The sequence below is a fragment of the Cebidichthys violaceus genome, unplaced genomic scaffold, assembly GCF_023349555.1.
Source record: "Cebidichthys violaceus isolate CVI_PGR_0920_01 unplaced genomic scaffold, fCebVio1.0.p SCAF_42, whole genome shotgun sequence".
In the NCBI taxonomy this organism is placed as follows: Eukaryota; Metazoa; Chordata; class Actinopteri; order Perciformes; family Stichaeidae; genus Cebidichthys; species Cebidichthys violaceus.
The window spans coordinates 1,667,902-1,692,503 of record NW_027176617.1 but is presented as its reverse complement, the minus strand read 5'-3'; the positions used below and the strand labels follow the sequence as shown (position 1 = coordinate 1,692,503).

At 41.4% G+C, this 24,602-nt stretch overlaps 1 protein-coding gene across 1 annotated transcript in view; it reads left to right on the top strand.

Moving 5' to 3' along the window:
• Positions 1–24,602, top strand: part of LOC137886187 (potassium voltage-gated channel subfamily KQT member 4) — a 44,144-nt gene that overhangs the window by 13,061 nt on the left and 6,481 nt on the right. Inside the window, exons 2-12 of the mRNA XM_068728512.1 lie at positions 14,053–14,143; positions 15,029–15,155; positions 15,303–15,478; positions 16,110–16,235; positions 17,295–17,405; positions 17,511–17,606; positions 17,703–17,791; positions 20,498–20,623; positions 21,701–21,757; positions 23,478–23,707; positions 23,793–23,892. Coding sequence (XP_068584613.1) covers positions 14,053–14,143; positions 15,029–15,155; positions 15,303–15,478; positions 16,110–16,235; positions 17,295–17,405; positions 17,511–17,606; positions 17,703–17,791; positions 20,498–20,623; positions 21,701–21,757; positions 23,478–23,707; positions 23,793–23,892 — 1,329 coding nt within the window. The remainder of the gene's footprint in view (positions 1–14,052; positions 14,144–15,028; positions 15,156–15,302; positions 15,479–16,109; positions 16,236–17,294; positions 17,406–17,510; positions 17,607–17,702; positions 17,792–20,497; positions 20,624–21,700; positions 21,758–23,477; positions 23,708–23,792; positions 23,893–24,602) is intronic.

Sequence of the window (24,602 nt, the reverse complement as noted above, 5' to 3'; positions counted from 1 at the left end):
CTGTCTCTTCTAAACGCTCTCTGTCTTTCTTTCTTTCTCTCTCTTTCTCTATTTGCTAAATATCACCACTCAATCCATCATTCTAGCCCCCGGCTGCCAGACCTTGTGGTGTCCTGTGATGTCTAAACAACGTCTTGTGTCCCAGAATGCACCTTAGACAAGGCCAATGCAACTGAAATTAGCAGTAAGGAAGACATTCTGTTCTGTTACAATCAAGTAGTACAGTAACAGAATGTAATGATTAGGGCTAAGTATCGTTTCAAAAATGATGATGCCATTGCCAATACCAGTACCTTTAAAGTGATACAGAGTACTTCATGATACCTATCATGTGAATGGAAGCTGTGTGTGTGTCCCACTGGCTAGCAAATCACCGCAGCATATAACGCTGTCCCAAGCGTACTGCCAGATAAAAGCTTGCCATATCCAAGTCCAGTAATGTTGCTTACGAGTGAAAATAATGTGCGTTTACACCTGCGGGTTTGTTAGTAAAGATCTTTGTCCACACTGAAATTTGATCAAATAATTTTTTTTTTACAATTGGCAAGTCATTTAACAAATACCATAAATACATCTCAATGACACTTAAATGACTGATCACAGAGTTGGTGACAGCAAGTTGGCCTCCTTACTTTTCTGACTTACAGTTGCCAACTGTGTCTGAACAGGCCTTTTCCTCGTCCACACTACAACACATAGCTGCCGTTTTCAGTGCTCAGGAGAGTTTTTAGAAAGCTTTTATCAGTTGCGAGAAATATCAGTTTAGTGTTGATAGGAGGCAAACAAAGAGATAAATGATTTTAAAAATGGAATCAGCCTTGCTTGACGATGTTTGCACAGTGTCTAAAACCCCATTACAGATGCTGGAATTGGGGGCTGCATAGGACAAACTCGGCCCACCCTGGAATGTGACCATTCAGAAAACACTTTTGCTCTTAAAGGTGGTTGAACACTTTGTACAAACTAGTTCTTTTTAAAGCATACTCTGGCCTTTAGTGTGGAAGTAGTCTATAATAAAGAGTCAAGTAAGAGACTGGATGGACAGTAGAGAGAATAGCAAGAAGAAGATCTAAGACGTCTGGGCAGAGAGAGAGAGAGAGAGAGATCAGGAAGTACGACGAGAGGGATGAATAATTCAGCAGAGTGTTATCTCTCCTTCCTCTCCCTGGCCTGTCAACTAATTGGCTATAATGAGTTAAAGAGGGGAGAGCGCCATTCTGATCCTGGCTCTCCTTAAAGAAAGGAGGAGGAGGAGAGGACACAATGGGAGAAGAAAGGAGAGAAGTTAGGGTGAAAATAGGACAGTAAGTGTAAGACAGGAAACAATTTAACAACAGTGATTTGAGTGGAGTAAATGGGTCAAAGGTACATTATCTCTATGTAATTTAGTCATAATCTCCACATAATCAGTTGTTGTGATACTAGTATCTTGAAAGCACATGTTGACGTCTGCAGTCTTGTGTGGTAGGCACTGAGTTATGTTTGAGTATCCAATCCAGTAACACAAAGTAAGGACTTGGTATGAGGAGAGAAAGTGTAAACTTAACGATGCTTGCTTCATGCTTTGGTTTTCCCACAAGGGGATGTGTGTCAGAGGGGAATAAAATAACACGACACTGCTCATAGATGAGATATTTATGACCCAAAATGTAGGCAAACAGAAGGCCATGTCCAAGCTTCAAAAACGTACTTCCTGTGCCTATATTCAGTCAGTGAACAAGGGTCAACAGAGTGATATAGTTGGTGCAGTTTGATAAAAAAAATTGCTACGTGTTATCTGTGCTCTTTTGCACACTGTTTTAGATGTTGTGCAATGTTCAAGGAATAAAAGCAAAAACCAGCTCCCCAACCTTAAATCCTCAGTATTGGCCTACAGGTTGTAAGTAGTCAGGGCTCAGCCCAGACCTATAGTGGTCCGGGGGCAGATATTTTCCCATATACAACAACTATATGCAATTTCAAGCCATTTGATAATTGTATGCCTAAAACATCCTATTTTGTGTCTAATAGTTCTTCAACTGTCTTCATCATTCTGAAACCATAAGACAACAAATGTGTGCAAAAATGGTCTGATGTTACTATCTTTAAGTTACATAACATACATAGGTAGGGTAGGTATTTGGCGTACACAGAATTACTAATGTTGAAACTTATTTTATACTGTGTTAGAGTTCACAGAATGAATGTTTGTCTGACAATTGTGCTTCGTTTGAATCAAATCTAATGCAAATCAAGGATCCGCACCAATTCCAAGTTAATGTGGTCTTCAATACACTGAATTAAATATTAGAAGAACATTTACTTCTATAGAGAAAAGTGTAGTATTAGTATTAGTAGTATAGAACAACCCTCATGACAATGTTAAGGCAGACATAGATGGCAAAATATATTTTTTTTAGAAAACAACTGGTCGTGCTGTAGGTGGTGGTGTTTGCAGGGGTTCTCTGGGTGATGTAAGCCTTTCTCACGTGGCTCTGGACTCTGTCTTATAAATACACATAACATAAAGACACTGACAGTTCCACAAAGACACGCAGGGACAGACACTCAAACAGTTGGTCTGACAGGGAGGGATAGCATGCAGCATAGACACCGGACCGAGGAGTAACACAGTGCAGCCCCTCCATGTGACGTGACCTGGGTACCAGTGTTTGACTGTAATCACAGCAGAGATAACGTCAACGGACAGATAACGAGGCACAGAAGACACCACCCCTATAGCTACTGCATATCTGTCCCATACCAACTGACGGTTCACCATCAAAGAAGGAGCTCCAGCTTTAGGGTCATGGGGTCGTTGCAATGGTTACCAACAACAGAGTCATAGTACTGCAGAGATGCTTTTCTTTTTTTTAAGAGATTACAAAATCCCTATATAGTGCATTTTATCTACCCTCCACCAGTTCATTTTAATTTATTTGATCCATTATATACTAACCTTGTTCACTCTATTTACTGTTGAATAAAGAGAAAACAAAAAAAAAAGAGTACAATGTTCGCTGTCCTCGGGAACAAATTAAGACTTTTGCTGCGCATGTAGCCTTGTTTACTAACTGTTGGTCCTCACAAGCCATTAAGATTAAGTATTTTTCCAGTGAACACAATGGGAAGAGTCAGACTGTTTAGGTATTAATAGTTAATGTTTGTGTAGCAGTTAGATAAAGGCACAGACCACTGAGGATCTTTTGACTGACTGTTAAACTGCCTGGCCAATATATCAGTAGATATTCACTGTCCTTGTGGTCTGGGACGTGTGCCATTTCGACGCAACGTCCATGATGTTACGGGACCTGTTCTCTATCAAATGCAAAAAAAAATGTTTAAAAAAGCGTTGCACTACAGTGATTTTGAAACATTGTCAGAGATAAATATTTTTTAACTTTCAAATTCTAATATTGATATCCATTATCGGTCTGTCTTTATTGTCCACTGTCTCAAACAAAACTGTCTCTATAGAATGACCTTAAAATATGTGGCATTTTAACTGCATGTGTTGGCCAGAGATTGTTTTGGCATGGTTTATTAAATGCCCTCAAACCTCGGTATTAGTAACAGTGGCCTTAGCATTACCACAACCATTGTTTCCTCTGTAAATCAGATCTGCTGACCACCAGGTTTGTGTGTGACCCCGGCTCACTTTCTCACACCCCTTGCCTCAAACTGGTGATCCCAATCCCATTAACCCAGAGTTGAAATGTTAGAGTCACCGCTTTCCTTTTGTTGTTTCTCAATCCTCGAGAGACGCCCCTGACCCTCTGCAATCCATCACTGGAGATCCACGCTGCTATGGTAACAAGATTAGAACTGCAGAGTAATGATGATTGGCCTGGGGGGGGGGGGGGGGGGGGGGTAACAGAGTTTTGGATTGGGGTGGGTTCCACTTCCAATAAACCTTTGGCAAGTCACATGGTGGGTCTGCTGGTATGTCTTCAAGTAGAAGTTTTTCAATTAGTGCAAAATACTTTGATAGAGATACACCATTATAGTCAGAGGGGCCAAGAATTCTGTCTGCTTCCTATTTGGTCTCAACAAAGACCCGTCCCCAACCTCCAGCCCTGCTGATCCAAGCTGTGTGAAGGTTGAGCTCACTCACTGGTTCAATGGGGAAATGTCAGCGCTGTACAAGCACACTGGTGTGTAAAGTGTGGGCCCATACACCTACTAAAAGGTCTGAAGACTCTGTGCTAATTGGCTAGCTGGGGCTAACAATACCGCAGCTAAATGTCAGAGCTCTCTCAGCACTTCTCCTCCACCCTGGTCGCATCTCTGAGGCAGCTCTGTACAGTACAATTCACTGAAGACAAGTCCATAAGTAGCAAAGAGCAGAAGTTTAAAAAAAAAGCATCAGAAACAATGGAGTGCATCTGTTTGATTTGTGTTGGGCTGTAGTGGGAGGATGTGTGTGTGTGCGTGGGTCGTTGCTTATGCCTGATTATAAGGTCTTTACGATGGACACCATTTCTTCCAGCTTAGTGGACAACTGATGTCAATATAGGGCAAATAAATCAAAGGGTGTCATTTTCCCAGCCTCTCTTTCCGTAATCACACACATTTTCTATAATTTATGTGGACAATTTCACACTGAATTGTCCTGATGTCATAAACTGTCCCCATCTGATACTCCCACCAGGTCACAGCAGCACCAATCAGCAAGAAATTGTGTGTAATTATTATTAATCCAGTTCCCGTTAGACACACACACACACACACCCATGAAACCTTCCCCACATTATGGATTTATCCTTCCTCTGTGGTTACACTTTAATTTCGCCCCATTTACTGGTTAGATATAAGATTTCCTCAGCCTCTAACCATCTGTACCACATATTTGAGTCATGTCACTGAGGCACGGGAAACCACCAGTGACAAGAACACTCCTTCTTACAATGAGTGTGCTCCGTGAATCTATATTATACATTTATTTGTGTGTGTAAGCAGCTTCTGCACAGATACAAACTTGGAGTGTACATGTAGAAGCTATGAAATGCTGCTTGATTATGATGCATAAATCCAGCTGATGATGAGAGGAGGGCTTTATGATATTCATGATGCAGATATAAGAGATACAATAACTCCTTGTCATTTTTGAGGCTGTAGTTTGTGGTGTAGTACTTTTTTACTAAATGACATTACAGTATATAAGTGTGCACAGAATCACAAATCATGTTCCTGAATACACATTTTACTTATTTACAACTCCTGTCATGTTGAGCTGAGTCTCTATATTCCTTTTTTCCAATGAAAGATAATGTCTCCAGTTTGCACATCTGTTTTTCTTACAAGATGTTCTTAATACTTGTGGACTGACGTTCTACATTCCAAGGTAGTTGTTACTTGTTTCCGTTCCTGTTCTCAGTCCCAGGCCGTCAAATACCGACGCTTTGTCACACCCTCCGCATGTGATACCAACGCACAAGGTATCCTTTAGTGTCTGCATGAGAGGCTTTCAAGTAACTACAATGTAAACCCATCCGCGTCATTATTAGATGCTCAGAGAAAATGTTCCGGAAGTGTGATGACGGAGTATAAAAACTGAAAAAAATCTACACCGTGACGGTCAAACAAACACAAGCCTATCAACCAGGAGACCGGTGTTAGAGACCGGTGTTTACTTAGTTTATGTTTTAACTGTAACTGTTTTTTGTTCAAATCCACGTTAATCAGAGCTTACTGCGACTGTGCGTTAGAAAGTGTCGCCACGGTGTTGTTCTTTGTAGCCTCAACGCAATAAATAGCAATGAGATATGGATGCAGACTGTCTTTCATGGTTTTACAAAAAGTAATTGTGTGGATGAAAAAAATTCCTGAGAGAAAAATTCAAACCCTTGCCTTATTTTCACGTCTCCACTCACCTGGCCCCCCATGATCGTAATGGATGAAGTTTCTGATGGAGATATTTTTGTCAAGGTGTCCCACGTGATTATGTTTGTTCTCAACATTGAAATGTATATTTTATACTGTTGTTTACAAATATTCAGCTGGAGGTGGATGGGTGGTGTGGCGTTAATGGGTTGGGGTTTCTAAACGCCTGGCTAAGGCACTGACTGCAGTGGAAAAAAGTGAAATAATTTTCACTGGTTTCTTGATTAACATATTTTAAAGACTCTATTTTTAAGAAAATTTAAGAAAATAGTGTTTTCTGTCCTGCTTGTGGTCTAATTATTCCAAAATGATTGCATTTGGAATAATGCCTTGTAAACAGCCAGATCCAAAAGAGACCATTAAAATAGTGTTATTGGAAATTGGAACACTTGGAATTCATAGATTGTTTAGCGTAATTAAGCCTCATTCTCTGGAAAAGAGTCGCTGAAATGTTTCTTTGTACTGGTTGAAGGCACCGATAAATCACTGAAATCCTCACAGCTGCTTAAAAGACTCCAGGAACTTCGTTTTGCAGCACTGCAGTCTTAATCCATTGTGTGTGATTCTTCAATATCACAGTGTGCGAGGGTCAGGAACCAATACTCAACGAGCCAAAGAAGCCTTCTGTTTACCTGGTGTTTTATGCAACTAAAGGATTAGTTTCAAGAATCAAAAGCAGGGAACAAAGGACTCAATTATGATGTGATGTAACATTGGCTGACTGTTTGCAGGGACTGTGTGTGTGTGTGTGTGTGTGTGTGTGTGTAGATTGGCACTCTGTTTGAAATGCATCATCTGCAGACAGACGATGGAACAGCGTGGCAGTCTGTGGCTCTTTGGTGAGTGTGTGAATATGTGTGTGTGTGTGTGTGTGTGTGAGAGATTGTCTGGCTGAACAGTAGTAGTGTGCCTGCGATGGAGAGCATGTGGAACTTTTGTGGCGTGTGAAGAGCCTGTTTATGTAATAAAGCAAATTATTTGTGTGAAAGTGTGTGGCGTGCTTAGCGTTTGTGATGCAAACTGCCAATGCTGCACCTTTGTGACACTACGCTGTTTCTCTCAGTTATGTAAATAATTGATCTATTCACGTAATATTCCTGAAGTTGTGGCATTCAGAGGAAAACACACTCATTCCTCTCATTTTTACACAACATTCTCATGTCAGGTTCTCCCCCCCCTCCTCTTTCTCTTCCCGGGGAATGCGCCAGTACTAGAGCCCCTGAATCGCTCACTCAGCTTCTTTCCTTGTGAAAAAGCACTTTTCGTGTCGTATTTGTTTGTGTGTTGGGTTTTTGTTCCTGCCGTGAAAAGTTTGCTGTCCCAGAAGAAGAATGAGGAGGGGGGGGGACTAACGGGCCGGGAGACTGGCCTGTTCTGAGCTGTGCTGCGATGTGCTCTGCAGCTACCTGCGCACATTTTGCCTGCAGTCGCTATTTAAAGAGAGAGAAACGCTATTAATACCTTTATACTGTTTCCACCTTTCTCCTCTCTTTCTCCTCTCCCTCCCTCCCCTCTCTCTGCTCACGACATACTCACTCGTCGTCCTCACTCTCCGCTTACTCACCTCTTTCCTCCCTTTCCTCCCTCTCCGGACAGAGCTCAATAGTTCCTCTCTTTATGGCTTGTTTGTTAGCGCTTAGCCGCTGTTAGCATTGTGAAAGGAAGTGTGTGTGTGTGTGTGTGTGTGTGTGTGTGTGTGTGTGTGTGTGTGTGTGTGTGTGTGTGTGTGTGTGTGTGTGTGTGTGTGTGTGTGTGTGTGTATGTGTGTGTGTGTTGCACTTTTGTAAACACAGTCAGGGTGTGAAGTTCGGCATCTCCAAGGTGACATTTGACATAGGTTTGTATACATATGTCTTTCAGCCTCTGGTATAAATAAAGCTCATGTTCTAATTGAGCTTTTTTGCTATGTTTGTTTTCCTGTGTGTGTCCTTGTGGAAGGTGTCACTGCAAGTGTGAGTTCAATAACTGGACTGCGTGCGTGTTTTCTTTTTGTTTGCGTGTTTGTGCAACTGCAGTGTGTGCTCAGATGGGGGATCAATTCCTGAATTCCCTGAAAGCGGTCGTGAGAGCCTCATTGATCAGGGCTGGCGCCGCACATACACGTACACATGCACTTTCACGTACATGTAAAGGTACAGGTAAAGCAGACATGACCCCATGCAGGGCTCTTTCACTTCATGTGGAACTTCATCCCTCACCTGCTCTTTCTTTTCTCTGATGTTCTTTTTTTACTCTTTTCATGGCATCATTCTTTCTTTCTCTTTGAATCGTCAACCATCTGTCGTCACATCTTTCTCCTTCAGTTTCCTCTGTTTCTCTGCGTCTCCCCTCTCAGTCTTCTTCGTCACCCTTTCCTCTCCCTCTGCCTCCTCTGTTGTGTGTAACTGATAGCTGCTTTATCATCCAGTGGTGATTGAATCAAAGGTGCACTCTCCCACAGCCCAGCTCCGCTTCACCGGCATGGAAACACATACAGGAACACACACTGTGTGATGCAGCAATACACAATGTCATATATGTTTATTAGCACTGGTTATGCCTATTTATCTCACTAAAATATTTTCACAGTCCAGTCTAAGTAATGTGAGATCTGCCGTCTCACTTATGTATGCTGACAGGAAAACAGCAGTAAAAGCACCCAGCCTCGCTTCCATTAAAAGCAATCTGGCTGCCCTGTTAGGCTGCTGTACATTTATTTGTTGTCTGCCCCACCAGCCGCCCTCTGGAGCTTCACAGGCCGTGAGCCAAGTTCTATGCACTTTATACATACAGAGTCTTGTGGTGTGTAACAGTGATCGGTTAGAGTAGATACTGTATCTGGAATGTGAATGAGTAACAATTGTACAGTACAGATGAAGACTTATGTGTTCTGTTTCTTTCTTTCTGTCTCACTGTGCTTGCACTTTTCCTGATTCTCCACAGTATCCATGAGACAAATTACACTCGGCCGGCTTTTTGGAGAAAAGTCAGATATTCTGTGTATATAGCAGAGCATGCATTATTCTTTCTAAAAGTTCTGGAGCAATTACTAATGCCGACAGCCTTACAGTAAACCTCTTGAGCGGCTTGGTTATTTTATTCATTGTATCATGACAGCCTTTTTTGATTCGCTACATGACCAGTGGTGCATCCTCACATCAACATGTCCATTTAAAATGTGTATAAAGACACAGGCTTTTACTTCACTTTACCCTCCCTTTACTCCAGGTTGGATCACATGGTCAGGCCAGTTGTAACGGATGAGACCCTGTATCTTGTGTTGAATAGGCAGAGCCAAGGCATCGTGATATTTATCTCTAAATAGATATTCAATGATTTATTTTATTGTCTTGGCCATGAGAGCAATATTTATGCTGATATTTAAGTTCTCTCATCTCTAAATCCTGAATTGGGAATCCTTTCCAGATGTCTTTATTGAGATATTTCAATATGAATATATTTTGTTGAGGCCCGTCAGTAAAGCACTCAGGGCTGAGCAGATTTTTTTCCGATGTACCTATGAGACCAACCTTGCTGATTTGGTGGATTTCGACTGATGCTTTGCTTTTAATTGACATTTCCCTGAAAGGAGGGAGGGATGGCAGATGGGGGTGCTGGGGTGAAAGTGTGCCCTCAGCAGAAATGTGACTCCCTCTTCGGATGCATTGGCCTAAATGTCTCCTCATCCGTTTAATTTATTTATCTATTTATTTATTAATGTTTTTTATTTGTACATCTTGGCAGATGTTCCCAGGTCACTGAACTGCATTCGGTATGAGGAGCTTCAGCGGAACACTTACGACAACGTGATCAAAGGGGACAACATATGTGGATGTCCATTCATAAATGATGTATGCTTTAAACAATAATTAATATTAGGTTATGTCTTGTGCTTAGATGATGTTTTCAGTAGCAACCAATCCTTAGGGCTGAGAGCCACAAGCCAGGACAATTTGAAGTAAGGAGAGATGGATTAACACATTGTTGAATTGTAGAATACAACCCGCCTTGTTCCAGAAATACCATATCAATAATCATCAGTCATCTTTGATATACTCTCAGTGTCACTTTAAACGACACCGGACACTGACATGTACTTGGTTGGAGGACTTCAACATAAATAGTGGTATTTTGCAGCCACATGTGAGTTTGGCAGAGATTTGAGGCCTGCCTGTGGCTTGTGGTCTGAATGAGATGAGGTTTGAGGGGTTGGTTAAACGACACCCAGCAGATTTCTACATTGTGATTATGCAAACTGGCTGCATAAACAGATATTATGACCCGTACTGGCAGTAACTCATTGCGGTGAGTTACTGTAAGTAAGCGGGAAAATGTAGAGTTGCTTTCATAACTTATTTCTACGGGAATGTTGTGTCTGCATTTTGTAAAAGCCAAGCTGTCGATCCGGCTATCTGTCCTGTGACTTGTTTCCTGTCATAAAGCACAAGTGAAAGAAACCACCTGAGATGCTGCCCCAACTAATCACCTCCTTATGGAAATCCACACAGCGCTTTAAGTTAATTGAGAGGAAAAAGACAGACAGTTTAGTCAGCACATTACTCAGTTGATGAACGACCAAAATGCATTTTGTTGCAGAGAGTTTTTTTACAAACTAACTCCGCTGTGGCTGAAACACAAAGCCTCCTCCGGGCATGCATCCCTGGGCTGAGAAATATACAGTAGTAATTTGGGGGTGTCTGTTTATTCACGCTTGGTGTAAGGTGTCTTTCTAGCTGTCTAAGATCTACTTTCTCTTTTTATTTGTGTCTTGCCATCTGGAAACTGTGGTTGCTCATTCACTGACTCCTCACTCCTGACTGTGATGACCAAACACTGTTTTTGGATGCTGTTAAGATGAAACAATCAAAATGCAGGCTTTTAAGACTGACTGTATCTGGAAAATGGGGAGTAGCTCATTTTCACTGTTTTTTTAATTCACTCTAGAAGAAGAGTGACTATTCTGATCAAAGGTTTCACTTTCTCCTCGGTTTTCTCCTCAACTGTTGACAAACACAATTCTGGTCTTAATCATATCTAACAACCAAAATCTTTTCAGATGAAGGTCCCTGAAGAGAAATCTTATCAAATGGGGGTCCGTGACCTAATGTGCATCAATTTAGGGGTGTCTCGAAAACGTTTGAGAACCCAGTTTTAGACCCTCACGGCTTTAGTCTGAGAGGAAGTAAGCTTTCTTTTTGTTTTCTCGTCTTCTAAATGATTGCTGATGGATGTATTATTTTGTTTGTGAGTTGCAAGTTTCCCTTCTGGTTTTTATGTCACTTTTAGATTTCGTCTATGGGAATTTGTCTGGGAATTTTATAGATTACATACAGTCCAGTATTTGTTTGTTTCACACACATTTTTAAAGCAGCTTTTTTAATGCAAGTGCTTAAAATACATTTTATTTCACACACATTAGCCCTTGCTGATCAAGACTGTCCTCCCCCCAAAAAACAAGCCCATACTTTGTTTGTACAAGCACCTTATTACGACCCATATTTACGTTTATTGTTTGCCGATGACTTCTAGTGGCTGTAGCAATTATGACAGGAGCAAAGGAGGGAGTCAGGTGATTTAGTATTAGTACAAAGAGCGACAAAGTCCACCAAAGAAGGAGATCGAGTTTGAGGAAAGTAGGTCTATATGCGGCTGCATAGTGCTACAAGACACACCTACATGATACGCCCTCGAACAGTCACAGTTTGGTTAAGTACATACGTTAACCTACGTGATGTTAGTTAAGTACCTGATAAAAGTTAAGCATGTGACGTAAGTTAACTTAGGTGTGTAGGTTAAAATAACTCAACGTTGACATTTGGTCCAACTTCAAAACATGACACACCAACCTTTCTACAAGACACACACTTTACTTCACAACACACCAACTCCACTAGACGACACACTCACTACTGCAAGAGACACACCCTGAGATAACTTCTGGGATTATATTCATACACTTTTAACCCAAACCACGATCTTTTCCAAAATATAACCAACCATTTTTTTCCCTTAAACCTAACCAAATCAAAGTTTCCCAACGTTAGCCACATGTTTAAAACTTGAGCACATGTAAATGAGACATTTACATGTGCTCCTGCCACTGGTGGAGAAGCATATTTAGGAAACGCTTCTGTGGGTCGTATTAGGGTGGGAACAAACAAGTAATGGTAAGTCGATCGCTTTACTAATCGCAGAGAAAGGGCACCATTGTGCGAGACCATGAGAATTGGTTTAGCGTCCAACAAGTGTTCTCTAACTTTGGGCTCTGACATCTAGACCAGCTGGACCAGCAGCTGCCACCTGCTAATCCTGCCTTGCTCTTAGCTATTCACACGGTACAGAAGGCGGGAAGTGCTGCTGTGTGTTTGTGTGCGACTCCCTTCCCTCTCTCAGCTCTTGTTCTTTTTAGCCAACATGTTGTCATACCACAGTACTCTGGTCACAGATATGTTGTTAAGCTGCTTCGGTCCTTGTCAAACATTGTTGGGATGACCAACACTACAGTATACAATATGTTAGTGTTCTGACAGCTAATCTCAACGAAAGCGAACGGAAGTCCTCTCGTTTTGTAACCGTGTTTTTAGTAACAAAAGAAAAGGTTTTGTAGATGCAACTATAAGGTAATGCCATTATACAAAATATAGGAAATACAGAACGATATCTACCTGCTACTGCATTATTACCACAGGAAGCACATACATACTTTGATATTTATTATCTGTTTTTCTATTTTTGTTTTTCTATTTTTTAATGCTGGTTGTTTTCAGGTATCTCTTGATCTTAATGAGACCACCTGATTAAATAATGTTGCCGTGTCACTTACAGTAATATTAAGTTGTTGTTTTTTTTCACACCAATTAGCCCCATTATTGTTCTCCAGGCTACCCTCAGTGATCTTTTCTTTAAGGTCAACCCCTCCTTCTCACTTCCTACAAACTACCAGCCATCATTGCACATGATTCTCACAAAAGTTGATGAGATAAATAACACAGAACAATAATAACACCATAAATAAAAGAACAAGTTCTAAAAACTAACAGAAAATAACACAAATGATATCTTTGTTGACAGAAAAAATACAATGTGGGCTTTACATCCTAACTGTTTGAAATCAAATTCCTCCTGCAGAAACCTCTCTGCTGTCTGGTACCTCTTAATCTCGCTGTCAACAGCTTGTCTGAAACATCTCACAATAACTTTTTCCACTGTTTAAGTGGGACAGAGTGTGGCGGTTGCCACATAAGTGCCAACATTTTTCTTTTCAGCAGCTCACTATTTCCAACGTAAATGTTTTAACTTTGAAGTTATACTTAATGCATCATCCTTAGTTTATTTGAGGTAGGTCTGTAACCTGTTCCTAAAAAGATTTGACCACAAGGGAACCTGCGCATCTTTCACATCATGGATGTAATAGCTGTACGTGAGAATTGCACTATGAACTAGAAAGGTATGTGATAATAGTTTTGGCAATTTAAAGAGATGTTGACAAGTGTGTTCCTTAACTGAAACAAAAGTATTGTAATGTACGTTGTTTTGAACCCGAGCTAATGATGAAGATTGTCTAGTCGAGACTTCCCTCTTCTCCTGTGTCTTGAAAGAGACAAAGTGTTTGTACTAACATGAAAGTACCTCCAACATAAGACACATTTTACCAGAATTGATGTTGTGTTTTATTCTGGAGTAGTTCTCTAACTGAAGTGGCCATTACGTATGTGGGACAGTCATTTTTGGCCCAGCAGAGCTGCAGGGTCCCAGTCTTCCTGGGAAAGAAGTACTGGTCATCTCCATATTGCTATTGTTCATTTTAACAGACATCCTGCTTAACACTTTCAAAAGTAAATTGCTTCAGTACAACTATAGATGCTGCCTTTCATCCAGTCATGTGTATCCAGCAAAAACAAGATAATTTGATATTCAGTCACATAAAACAACCAAACTTGGTTACGTTGTTCTGATTCTCGTGGACTGACCATATTTGACTAGTGTGCTGTGCTTGTATTAAGTAACGGATCAACAAATCTTTTCCTGCTTATCTGCAATTTTGTTTTTCTCTGTTGGTTAATCACTCAGAGTGAACAAAGCATATTTTAAGGAGTTTTATTTAGTCCATTTGTTTTTCCCCTGCAGGGATTTAATAAACCCAGGATTGTTATTTATCATGTGTGTGTTTTGAAATGTGTTTTCTGACCAGTGTGTGACTCTGTGTTTCAGTTTTCTGCTGGTGTTCAGCTGCTTGGTGTTATCTGTGTTCTCCACCATCCCCGACCACCAGAAGTTTGCCAACCAAGGCCTCTTCATCCTGGTACGACCTTTTCGCACGCACACGACTTCAGCATCCATACACCTTCCTTTTATACACGCCACCTCACTTCCTGCAGTGCATTCATATGTGCTTGCGTACGTGTTGCTTTGTTTGCCAGTGGAGGCACAGACAGCCATGTAAGCAGGTGGGAGGATTCAGGTGTTGTTGACTGCGCAGGAAATCACAGACACACACACACTAATCTTAATAGCTATCCCATAAATCCCCCTCTTACTCCGTGCTCCAGTTACTTTCATGAAAGATAATGGACACTCGCTTCCTCCTTCTTAACCTGACCCCCCCCCCCCCCCCCCCCCCATTAGTGGACTTTACTTACACGAACATTGGCCCTAATGACAGATTGGTTCAGTGCACCGTAAACTGCCCGCACAGTGGAGAAACCTGAAAGTAAGAAAGACAAGGAGATATTGACAAATACTAACAGAGAGGTGTGTTAATTGGCTGGGAGTCTTTTATCAAATAGCATAAATTACGTGCTTTGTAACATTTTAACCTTTATTTTACCAGCCAGGTCAAATGATGTTATGACAAAGGTTTGATAAATAGAGCATAGCACGTGAACATCACGTAAAAATTTACCTTTTAACTTTTTATTCTGCCATATTCACATAAATGTTTGCTTCATAAACACCAATATGATGCTTTGAATATAATTAATAACTTGAATGTATTGTTTAAGGGGACACTTTTCTGTTGAGAAATTGATACACATGCTAAACAACTGAGACATACATCCAAAAAAAGGTTCATGGGTAAGTGGAGGAACATTTGTTTGGGTGATCTGTCAAACTCTACGCTCACTTGACAGCTGCATGTCACTGACCTGTGTGTGCGTGTGTGTGTTTTTGTGTGTGTGGTTTGTAGGAGTTTGTGATGATCGTGGTGTTTGGGTTGGAGTACTTCATCAGGATCTGGGCAGCTGGCTGTTGCTGCAGATACCGTGGATGGCAGGGACGGCTGAGATTTGCCAGGAAGCCCTTCTGTGTCATAGGTCGGTTGTGTGTGTGTGTGTGTGTGTGTGTGTGTGTGTGTGTGTGGGCAGTACACAAACCCACGTCAAAGTTCTGTGTGTGTGTTCTTTAGAAAGTTTTGTCTTCACCTTATCACTCTTGTGTTTCCTTTCTGAACATTTTCACAGACTTCATAGTATTTGTGGCATCGTTGGCAGTGATAGCAGCTGGGACGCAGGGCAACATCTTCGCCACGTCAGCACTGCGCAGCATGCGCTTCCTGCAGATCTTGCGTATGGTTCGTATGGACCGTCGGGGAGGCACCTGGAAACTACTGGGCTCAGTGGTTTACGCTCACAGCAAGGTGGGAATGACAGCCTGCTAAATATAGTCCTCCTTTTACACATGCTCTACTACAAAGACACACTTTCTGAGGTTTATGTTACTGACCTACATTTAAAGACACTGGTTAGTAAACATATAAATAAAGTATGATTTTTCATGGTAGCCGCATGCTGTACAGCTTTATGGATTATTATAAGAGCAGGAAGGAGAGTGTTATTAAAAGGCTGAGGATGATGGTCATGATGGTTACTAATGGGATAAATAACTCTCAGTGTTGAGGAATATGTGGTGCGTCTGCTGATGACCAGCTGTAACTTGATTACTCTCACTGCCCTCTAACACCAAACTCTCCTTTAGCTGCTCATTTTAGGCAATTAGTTGTTGGTTTTTTTGCTGACCTAAACACCTGACACCCTCCGGTCAGCTGCAGAATTCAGTTAGAGCGACAGTGGTGATGATGATGAATTGATGCATCAGCGGTCTAAGCAGAACTATGCAGCCAAGTCAAAAGTAGATTCCAAATGCGATGATGACGGGGAATTTAGCCAATAATGATGATAGTGACACGGTAATGACAGCAGGGATTATGATGGTAAACATGCTGTTGCTGCTGACAGATGATTGATTCCTTCTCTGTGTGTCTCTCTCAGGAGTTGATTACCGCCTGGTACATAGGTTTCCTGGTCCTGATCTTTGCCTCCTTTCTCGTGTACCTGGCAGAGAAAGACATCAATTCAGACTTCAACACATATGCAGACTCCCTCTGGTGGGGGACTGTGAGTACCGCATAATACACACAGGATCCTTGAGGCTGAAGGTCATCAAAATTGTCTTATTAACAAAAAGCGAGGTCGACAAACAATGCAAATATAGAGATGCATATAATATGCATAAGTCGTCTGGGAATAGTACAACCAAACAATAACACTGTAGATCACATTTGTATTATAGTCCTTGACAACTGTATATGATGTCCACTCGGAGAGATTACAGGCGTCAACAGTACAATGTTGTTCAGTGTTGTTGTCAAGCTTTCCAGATGTACTTCATTGTCCGTGTGGTAAAATATATATAGGTTAAACATCCTGTTCCCTTAAAGAACGTATCACTGAACATAGGAGCTCCATTAAGAGGAATGAAGACCTGTTGCAAGACATTTCAATGAAAAGCAGCACCACATTTCATCTTTAGTTTTTATATGCATAGAGGTGATTAAGTCCAGCCAAAGGGGTGGTAATGTCAATTTTCCCAGGAAAAAGAGAGAAACATTTTGGATTTTCTATTTTAAAAGTTTATTTCCAAGGAGCATGAATGAGGACTTTCAGGTGTTTTTATAGTGGTTCTTTAATATCTCTCACTTACATGGTTTAGTAATAGCTATTTATATTTTTTATATCTTGTAGTTCTTCCTACTCTTTCTATTTTTAACACTGTATTAAAAGTATGTAGTACCACATTGAATTGGCACATTTTGGGTTAAGGCCTCTTTTGTACAAACTAAGGTTAGGCATTTTTTTTTACTTTATTTGATTGTGGTAGTAAATAAATACAAACAGGAAATATGGGAAGAAACCTCTTATGATTGTTTTCTGTTGTATAAACTTCAGAATCATCAAGGAGTCGCAGTCAAGGAGAAGGATTATAGAACATTTTCAGAAGATCCGCTAACACAAATTTACAGGAACATGATTTTAAGAATTGACGACCCCCAGACACTCACAAAATATGTGATGAATTATTCCCGTAGAATTAAAACGATTCAAAGCACAGGTGTGAATCTGTTGTTGTTTCATACAAAATGCCCACAGACCAATCACATTTTTTCACCCCGCCAGATTACTCTAACAACCATTGGCTACGGTGACAAGACCCCTCGTACTTGGCAAGGACGGCTCCTAGCTGCTGGCTTCGCTCTTCTGGGAGTGTCCTTCTTTGCCCTGCCTGCTGTAAGTCCCCTGTATGTTCACATCTATATATTTACTCACAGCCCTGTCAGTGGCGCCTCTCAGCCCGGCTACGGTCCTGACTCTGATTTGACCTCTGATCCTCAGGGAATTCTGGGGTCAGGCTTTGCCTTGAAGGTTCAAGAGCAACATCGACAGAAGCACTTTGAGAAGAGGAGGATGCCTGCTGCCAACCTGATACAGGTAATAGCCACAGTGAGTAGTTTATACCATGGTAATATGTCACACACAAGTACAGAGTTTCACTTGATGTTTGTGTGTATTTGTGTAATTCTTTAGGCTGCATGGCGTCTCTACTCTACAGATGCCAAACACTCCTATCTGACAGCTACATGGTACTTCTATGACAGCATGTTGCCTTCGTTCAGGTGAGTCCTCACATCCGTCTACATGCTCAGAGCTGAGTGGATTCAACCAGCAGATATCAGTTGTTGTCTTTGGTCAATTGTTTGACGTGTTGTAATAAAAGCAGACAGCGATTTCAGAGTAGCATCACATAACAGGGAATTGTGTACAATAAGTAGTGTTTTTTGTTCCTGCTCATACATTTGTAATATTATTAAAACACACAACAAATATCAGAAATGTGACCTTTTGTCCATAAAGAACCCCATTCAGTTAGATTTGTGCTGTGATCGTTTAAAGGGGACATATTATGAAAAACTTTCTTTTTCAGTGCTTGTGCACATACAGTTGTGGTCAAAAGTTTACATACACTTGTAAAGAACATAATGTCATGGCTCTCTTGAGTTTTCAGTTATTTCTACAACTCTGATTTTTCTCTGATAGAGTGATTGGAACAGATACTTCTTTGTTACAAAAAACATTCATGAAGTTTGGTTCTTTCATGACTTTATTATGGGTTAACAGAAAAAGTGACAAAATCTGCTGGGTCAAAAATATACATACAGCAACATGAATTAGCAATTTTGGTGACTTAGAAAGTTGTGTCAATGAAATGAGCTTCATAGCATGGCCTCTTAACTTCTTGTGAGTGATTATGAGTGACTACAGCTGGTGACTTCTCTGAGGCCATTTAAATAGGGCTCATTGGATACAAACGCCCACAAACGCTACAATGGGAAAGTCAAAGGAGCTCAGCATGGATCTGAAAAAGCGAATCATTGACTTGAACAAGTCAGGAAAGTCACTTGGAGCCATTTCAAAGCAGCTGCAGGTCCCAAGAGCAACAGTGCAAACAATTGTTTGTAAGTATAAAGTGCATGGCACTATTTTGTCACTGCCACGATCAGGAAGAAAACGCAAGCTATCACCTGCTGCTGAGAGAAAATTGGTCAGGAGGGTGAAGAGTCAACCGAGAACCACCAAAAAGCAGATCTGCCAAGAATTAGAAGCTGCTGGAACACAGGTGTCAGTGTCCACAGTCGAGCGTGTTTTGCATCTCCATGGACCGAGAGGCTGCCGTGCAAGAAGGAAGCCCTTGCTCCAAAAGCGGCACCTTAAGGCTCGACTGAAGTTTGCTGCTGATCACGTGGACAAAGATAAGACCTTCTGGAGGAAAGTTCTGTGGTCAGACGAAACAAAAATCGAGCTGTTTGGCCACAATGCCCAGCAATATGTTTGGAGGAGAAAAGGTGAGGCCTTTAACCCCAAGAACACCATGCCTACCGTCAAGCACGGTGGTGGTAGTATTATGCTGTGGGGCTGTTTTGCTGCCAATGGAACTGGTGCTTTACAGAGAGTAAATGGGATAATGAAGAAGGAGGATTACCTTCAAATTCTTCAAGATAACCTAAAATCATCAGCCCGAAGGTTGGGTCTTGGGCGCAGTTGGGTGTTCCAACAGGACAATGACCCCAAACACACATCAAAAGTGGTAATGGAATGGCTAAATCAGGCTAGAATTAGGGTTTTAGAATGGCCTTCCCAAAGTCCTGACTTAAATCCCATTGAGAACATGTGGACAATGCTGAAGAAACAAGTCCATGTCAGAAAGCCATCAAATTTAACTGAACTGCACCAATTCTGTCAAGAGGAGTGGTCAAAGATTCAACGAGAAGCTTGCCAGAAGCTTGTGGATGGCTACCAAAAGCGTCTAATTGAAGTGAAAATGGCCAAGGGACATGTAACCAAATATTAGCACTGCTGTATGTATATTTTTGACCCAGCAGATTTGATCACTTTTTCTGTTAACCCATAATAAAGTCATGAAAGAACCAAACTTCATGAATGTTTTTTGTGACAAAGAAGTATCTGTTCCAATCACTCTATCAGAGAAAAATCAGAGTTCTAGAAATAACGGGGAAACTCAAGAGAGCCATGACATTATGTTCTTTACAAGTGTATGTAAACTTTTGACCAGAACTGTACATGTGGGTATCTGGAGTGCCAACCACCCACAAACTGTGAAATAAGACAACCCAGTCAGTTGTATGGGCTGCCTAGATCAGCAAACATATGATTCAACAAACTATTAAGATTTGACTCCTTATGTCACATGCATGCGCATTAGAATATACTGTCCCCAACTGAGTGTGTCCATCCACGGCTTGAGGACTACCTTTAACGGAGCGTTTCAGACAAAGGGACAGCATGAGAATAATAATGTGTTTTTTGAACATTCAAAAATGTAAACATATTAAAACACCCCAAAACAAGTTTGAACCTGAAAATGAGCATGATATGTCCCCTTTAAGTAAACAGGAATGGTATTTCCTCTAATTTCTAAATGATAATTTTTAATTAATTCTGGGCCATGCCCTTTAAATGCTTCTGCCACCTCTATTCAATTAGATTTTCATTACTTTTGTTCTACGCAGTGGTTTCTTATATTTTGCATTCATGTATTAATTTCACTAATTTGTATTTGCTTAAAAGGAGGGGAACATGAGAAACTCAAACAGAAACATCTCTTTTCATCAAGTCAAAACTTTCACATTTCAATATTTTGAATAAAAAAATCTTCACATGTTATATTCCTCTCAAGTATCCCTCTTCTTTTGAGCGTTTGGACCATTGATTTGGCCTTTTTGTGAGTTTTTCCATATGTTGTTGTTTTTTGTTCATTTGTCATGTTTTTTTGTTTTGTTTATTTGTGCATATGGGGGTGTCAGAGAACTGACACTACTGTTCAGTCACCTCCAGCGACAGGGTAACACCAAGAAGGTCCTCCACAACTCCTACCACACGCTGCTGTCTGGGCTGCGGCCCTACAGCCTCCCCTACCTGTCAGGGGACAGGTATGCACCCCTCCACCTCTTACAGCCTCACAGCACATACAGACAGGTGGCCGAATGTCTGCCTACACTCGTGCTCACACACAGACACCCAAACACACTCAAAACAGTAACAACAGGGACTTACAGAAGAACACATTCAGCGGGTTTACAAAGAGAATCAACGTTGACTGCTTTTGGAGCTTTCTGCATGGATGAGTTGTGTATCTAACAATGGTTCACTAATGCTGATTTGAGACCACTGTGTTGCAGGCCCCCCCCCTTCTCTGCATCTTTGTCTGCTTAGCTCAAACTCTTCTCCACCGCCTCCCGCTGTTCACTCACTGGTTGCCTCTTCCTGTCTTCCTTTCTTTCCCTTTATTTCCATTGTGTCTTTTCCATGCCATCCATCCTTCATCTGTTCTCAGGAAGGCAGAAGTTCCATGCAGGTTTGTTCTTCAAGTCATGAGCTGTGCTTGCGGGTTAAAGGGTATTCATAGTTAGAGTGGATTTGCTGCATTTGATTCATAACATCTTTAGTATAGACCTTAAACAAAAGCCTAGATAGTAAAGGGCTGATTATATCAATTGTATGTATTGGACTTGTGCATGGATTAGATTAGAGAAGCACCTGAATAATAAAAGTTTAGCTGGTAGAAAATGTCTTCGATTTGAGGAGCTGCTGTCACACCATTATGTTTAATGGGCTGTCTTGATGAATATACTCCGTTGAAACATTACCCACTACCTTTGCTTGAATCTTCCCCACCTACTGTTTCAAACCCACCTCTTCACTTCCCACCGACTCTGTCTCCATAATCCAAAACTGCCTCTCAGAAGTACATTTTTCAGTTTTAGGTAAAGGAACTAGATCAGGAAGGAAAAGGGCTGTTTGGATTATTGAGATCTCACACTTCACCCCTCCACCTCACCCTCTCTCCCTGGTTTTCTGCTTTACAACATTTTATCCTCACGGGTTCACCTCATACCCAGGTTGTGTCCCACAACTTCTCGTCCTCCTTCACCCCTCCCCCCTCCCTCCCTCCTTCCACTCCTCTCCTCCCCTCACCCTCTCTCCCTCTGCCTTGTGTGTTTCCTCAGTCAACTCCTTTCTAAAAAACGGGGTCTCTTCCGGATTCACGCTGGCCGCAAGCAGAGGTATCCATGGCAACAAGCCTGTGCACGGGGCACGCTAAAAATCGATAACACTACTGTTACTCATTTAACGCACATCCTCCACACCTCGCCTGAAACACTCAAAAATTTGTGGACTGGTGCAGCGGCTTGCTAAATGTTTTGTTACTGTTGTTTTACTTTTAACGACATCCTGCACTTATCCATTAAATACTTTAAACAGGCACTATACTCTGGTCCACAAATGCTTGAGTGAATCCTCCGCTATGAAGAAATGCTGTGATCCTCTTTTCTGCTAGGATGTTACTCCAGTTAAGACTTTCCTGCTGGAGAAACTAGGGCTGATTTTGCTTGGTTTGGCTTGACAGTCAGGATAAACCATGTGTTGAAAACACAACGGAAGTCCTCAATAGTTTATGACAATGTGACAAAAACACCTGTTCCTAGTTAGCTAACAACAAACGTTACATCTAGCCAAAGAATTGCCCTGCTCTTGACTTGCTTTATGTTTTCAATTCAGTCGTTTGGATCATTTATAGGGCCTTCTTGGAGAGAAGGTTTAAATGATTCAGAATGCTTTCCTATTTGAGATTAGTCATGTAACCTTTCAATAAAATCAGTATGTTTGTGTGCTGTATTTTTAAAAGGTTTTTTAAGTGCTAAAATGTTTCTGTTTGCATGCGATATTCTTTCAACGTTTTGGAAAGATTCTGTGAAGTTCATGGTCCTGAATGCATCCAAATCATTTGCTTGCTCTCCCAACAGCATGCAAAGCTCTTTCTCTCTATCTTCTCCTCCAGTCTACTTGAAACATTTCAGCTTGCTTGTATGAAATGCTGTTCCCACTAACCCCCCATAACTATTTAAATTTTAATTTAAATGGACACACACGCACAACAAAGAGTATATCATCGTAAACATGTGGGGGTGAACGACCGGGCTGGAATTGCTCTGTGGTGCATGTTGTTTGACTTGCCTTATGGATCCGTGACAGTGTGCAACATGAAAGTGGCTGCAGAGAAGGAGTGCTCTCAAGAGCATGCTATAACAGCCGCGTTAGGAGTCAATCTGTTGGAAAGAATGGGTGCCAAATAGCTTTCCTCCTGTAAATAGATGACATCACATACCGGCCTGCGTTAGGTTGTTGTGAGTGGTACAGAGTACTTAATGAGAGACACCTTCTGCACGGCTGCACTTTGAAGCCGATGTTTTGATGCTTTTTCACTCTGTTGAAGGGATTAAGAAAGCATGTCTTTATTGTGATGGTGGTTGGAACATTTTCCGCCGGCCCAGCACTACTGCAAGTCTTGAATCAGGTTTCAATCAGATTTTGCTGAATCAGGTGCTATGATAGGCACATTAAATTAGCAAATCTGCAGGGCAGAATCAGTTTTTTAGCAATATTGCGTGGTCCCTGTGGTCAAACTGCCTTCATGATAAGTCAGCTAGTCTGTCCTTCTTTGAGACAATATGTAAATGTCTGTTTGTGTCCCTGTTTTGTCTGTTTGTGGAGTTTCTCTGATGATTTTTGTAAAAGTCAGAGGCCATGTTTTGTTATGTCACTTTAACTAACTAACTCTTTTCTAACAAGCTCAGGCTGCCGTTCAGCTGCTCCACTAAACTAACAGCTTAGTTTTCCATTAAGGTCAAAGGCATGGACATTGTGATCATTGAGAAAAACCTAAATTGATCCAAAAAGAATAATGCGCCTACAGATGTTTGACGATATAATCTTCACTGTCAGCAGTAAAATGGGCTTTCGGGATCGGATCAGGATGAACAATTCACGATCATCCCAAACCATTAGGAGCAAGGCGTCACCGCTGCCCCCGGGCTCCAGTGTCCGAAGCTCTCCCAGCCAGGAGAACGTTCCCGAGGCCACCAGCCCCGGGAAGGTCCAGAAGAGCTGGAGCTTTAATGACCGCACACGCTTTCGCACCTCCCTTCGCCTCAAACCACGTCCACCTGTTGATGGTAGGCAATGCACACATATCCAAACACGTTCCACTCACAAGGATCATTCCTGCATGATAATGTTTCTCCTTCTGTCTTGGCTCAGTGGAGGGGGTTGGGGAGGACAGTGTAGAAGACAAACCATATTGTGACGTGTCCATGGAGGAGGTAATCCCAGCAGTGAAGACGCTCATACGGGCTGTCAGGTGAGTCCTGCCATCAACAGTATATTAGTTATACCTGCAGTGGAAATCCTACAATTGTTATTGTTATAATGGTGTCCATGTTCACTGGTCCTTCTGCTACCCTGTAATGGTCCCACCCAATTAAAAGCAATGGAAAAATGTTTTTCACATTTCTTAGTTCCTTTGGGCACTATTAAAACATTTTCTTCCTCAACAGTTGAGGCCTGTTATTAAAATAGTAGTTCAAGTGATATAATAAAAACTGTATGGCCATGGCAATGTCTAAAATCCAATAGATACAACTTTTTACATTTTACACATGAAACATAAATAAAACTAGTTTAACTAGAGTTAACTACAACACATATATAGATAAATACAATTGTAACTCTACCAAATAGAGTATTGTACAATTAAAAGCTTCAATTGTATATACATGTGAAAACCGCTAGCAGAGGACTTTTTGGGCAGTAAAAGCTAGTGTCTTCATTTTTGCGCACTAAGCTCCTTAAGGTGCAAGCTGGAGCTGCTGAGCCTCTGGTTATTGATAGAATAAGGTCACTTTGGTCAGATGAACAACCCATGCATGTGTATTCAGACATGGGCACTTCTCGTGGAATTTGACTGCCTGCAATATTTGGTGAACATGCGGCACCTCCATTTAGGTGCTGGCGTGAGCAGATTCGGCTGACGGAGTAGAAATGTCCACTTAGGAGAGGTAACTGAGCCCT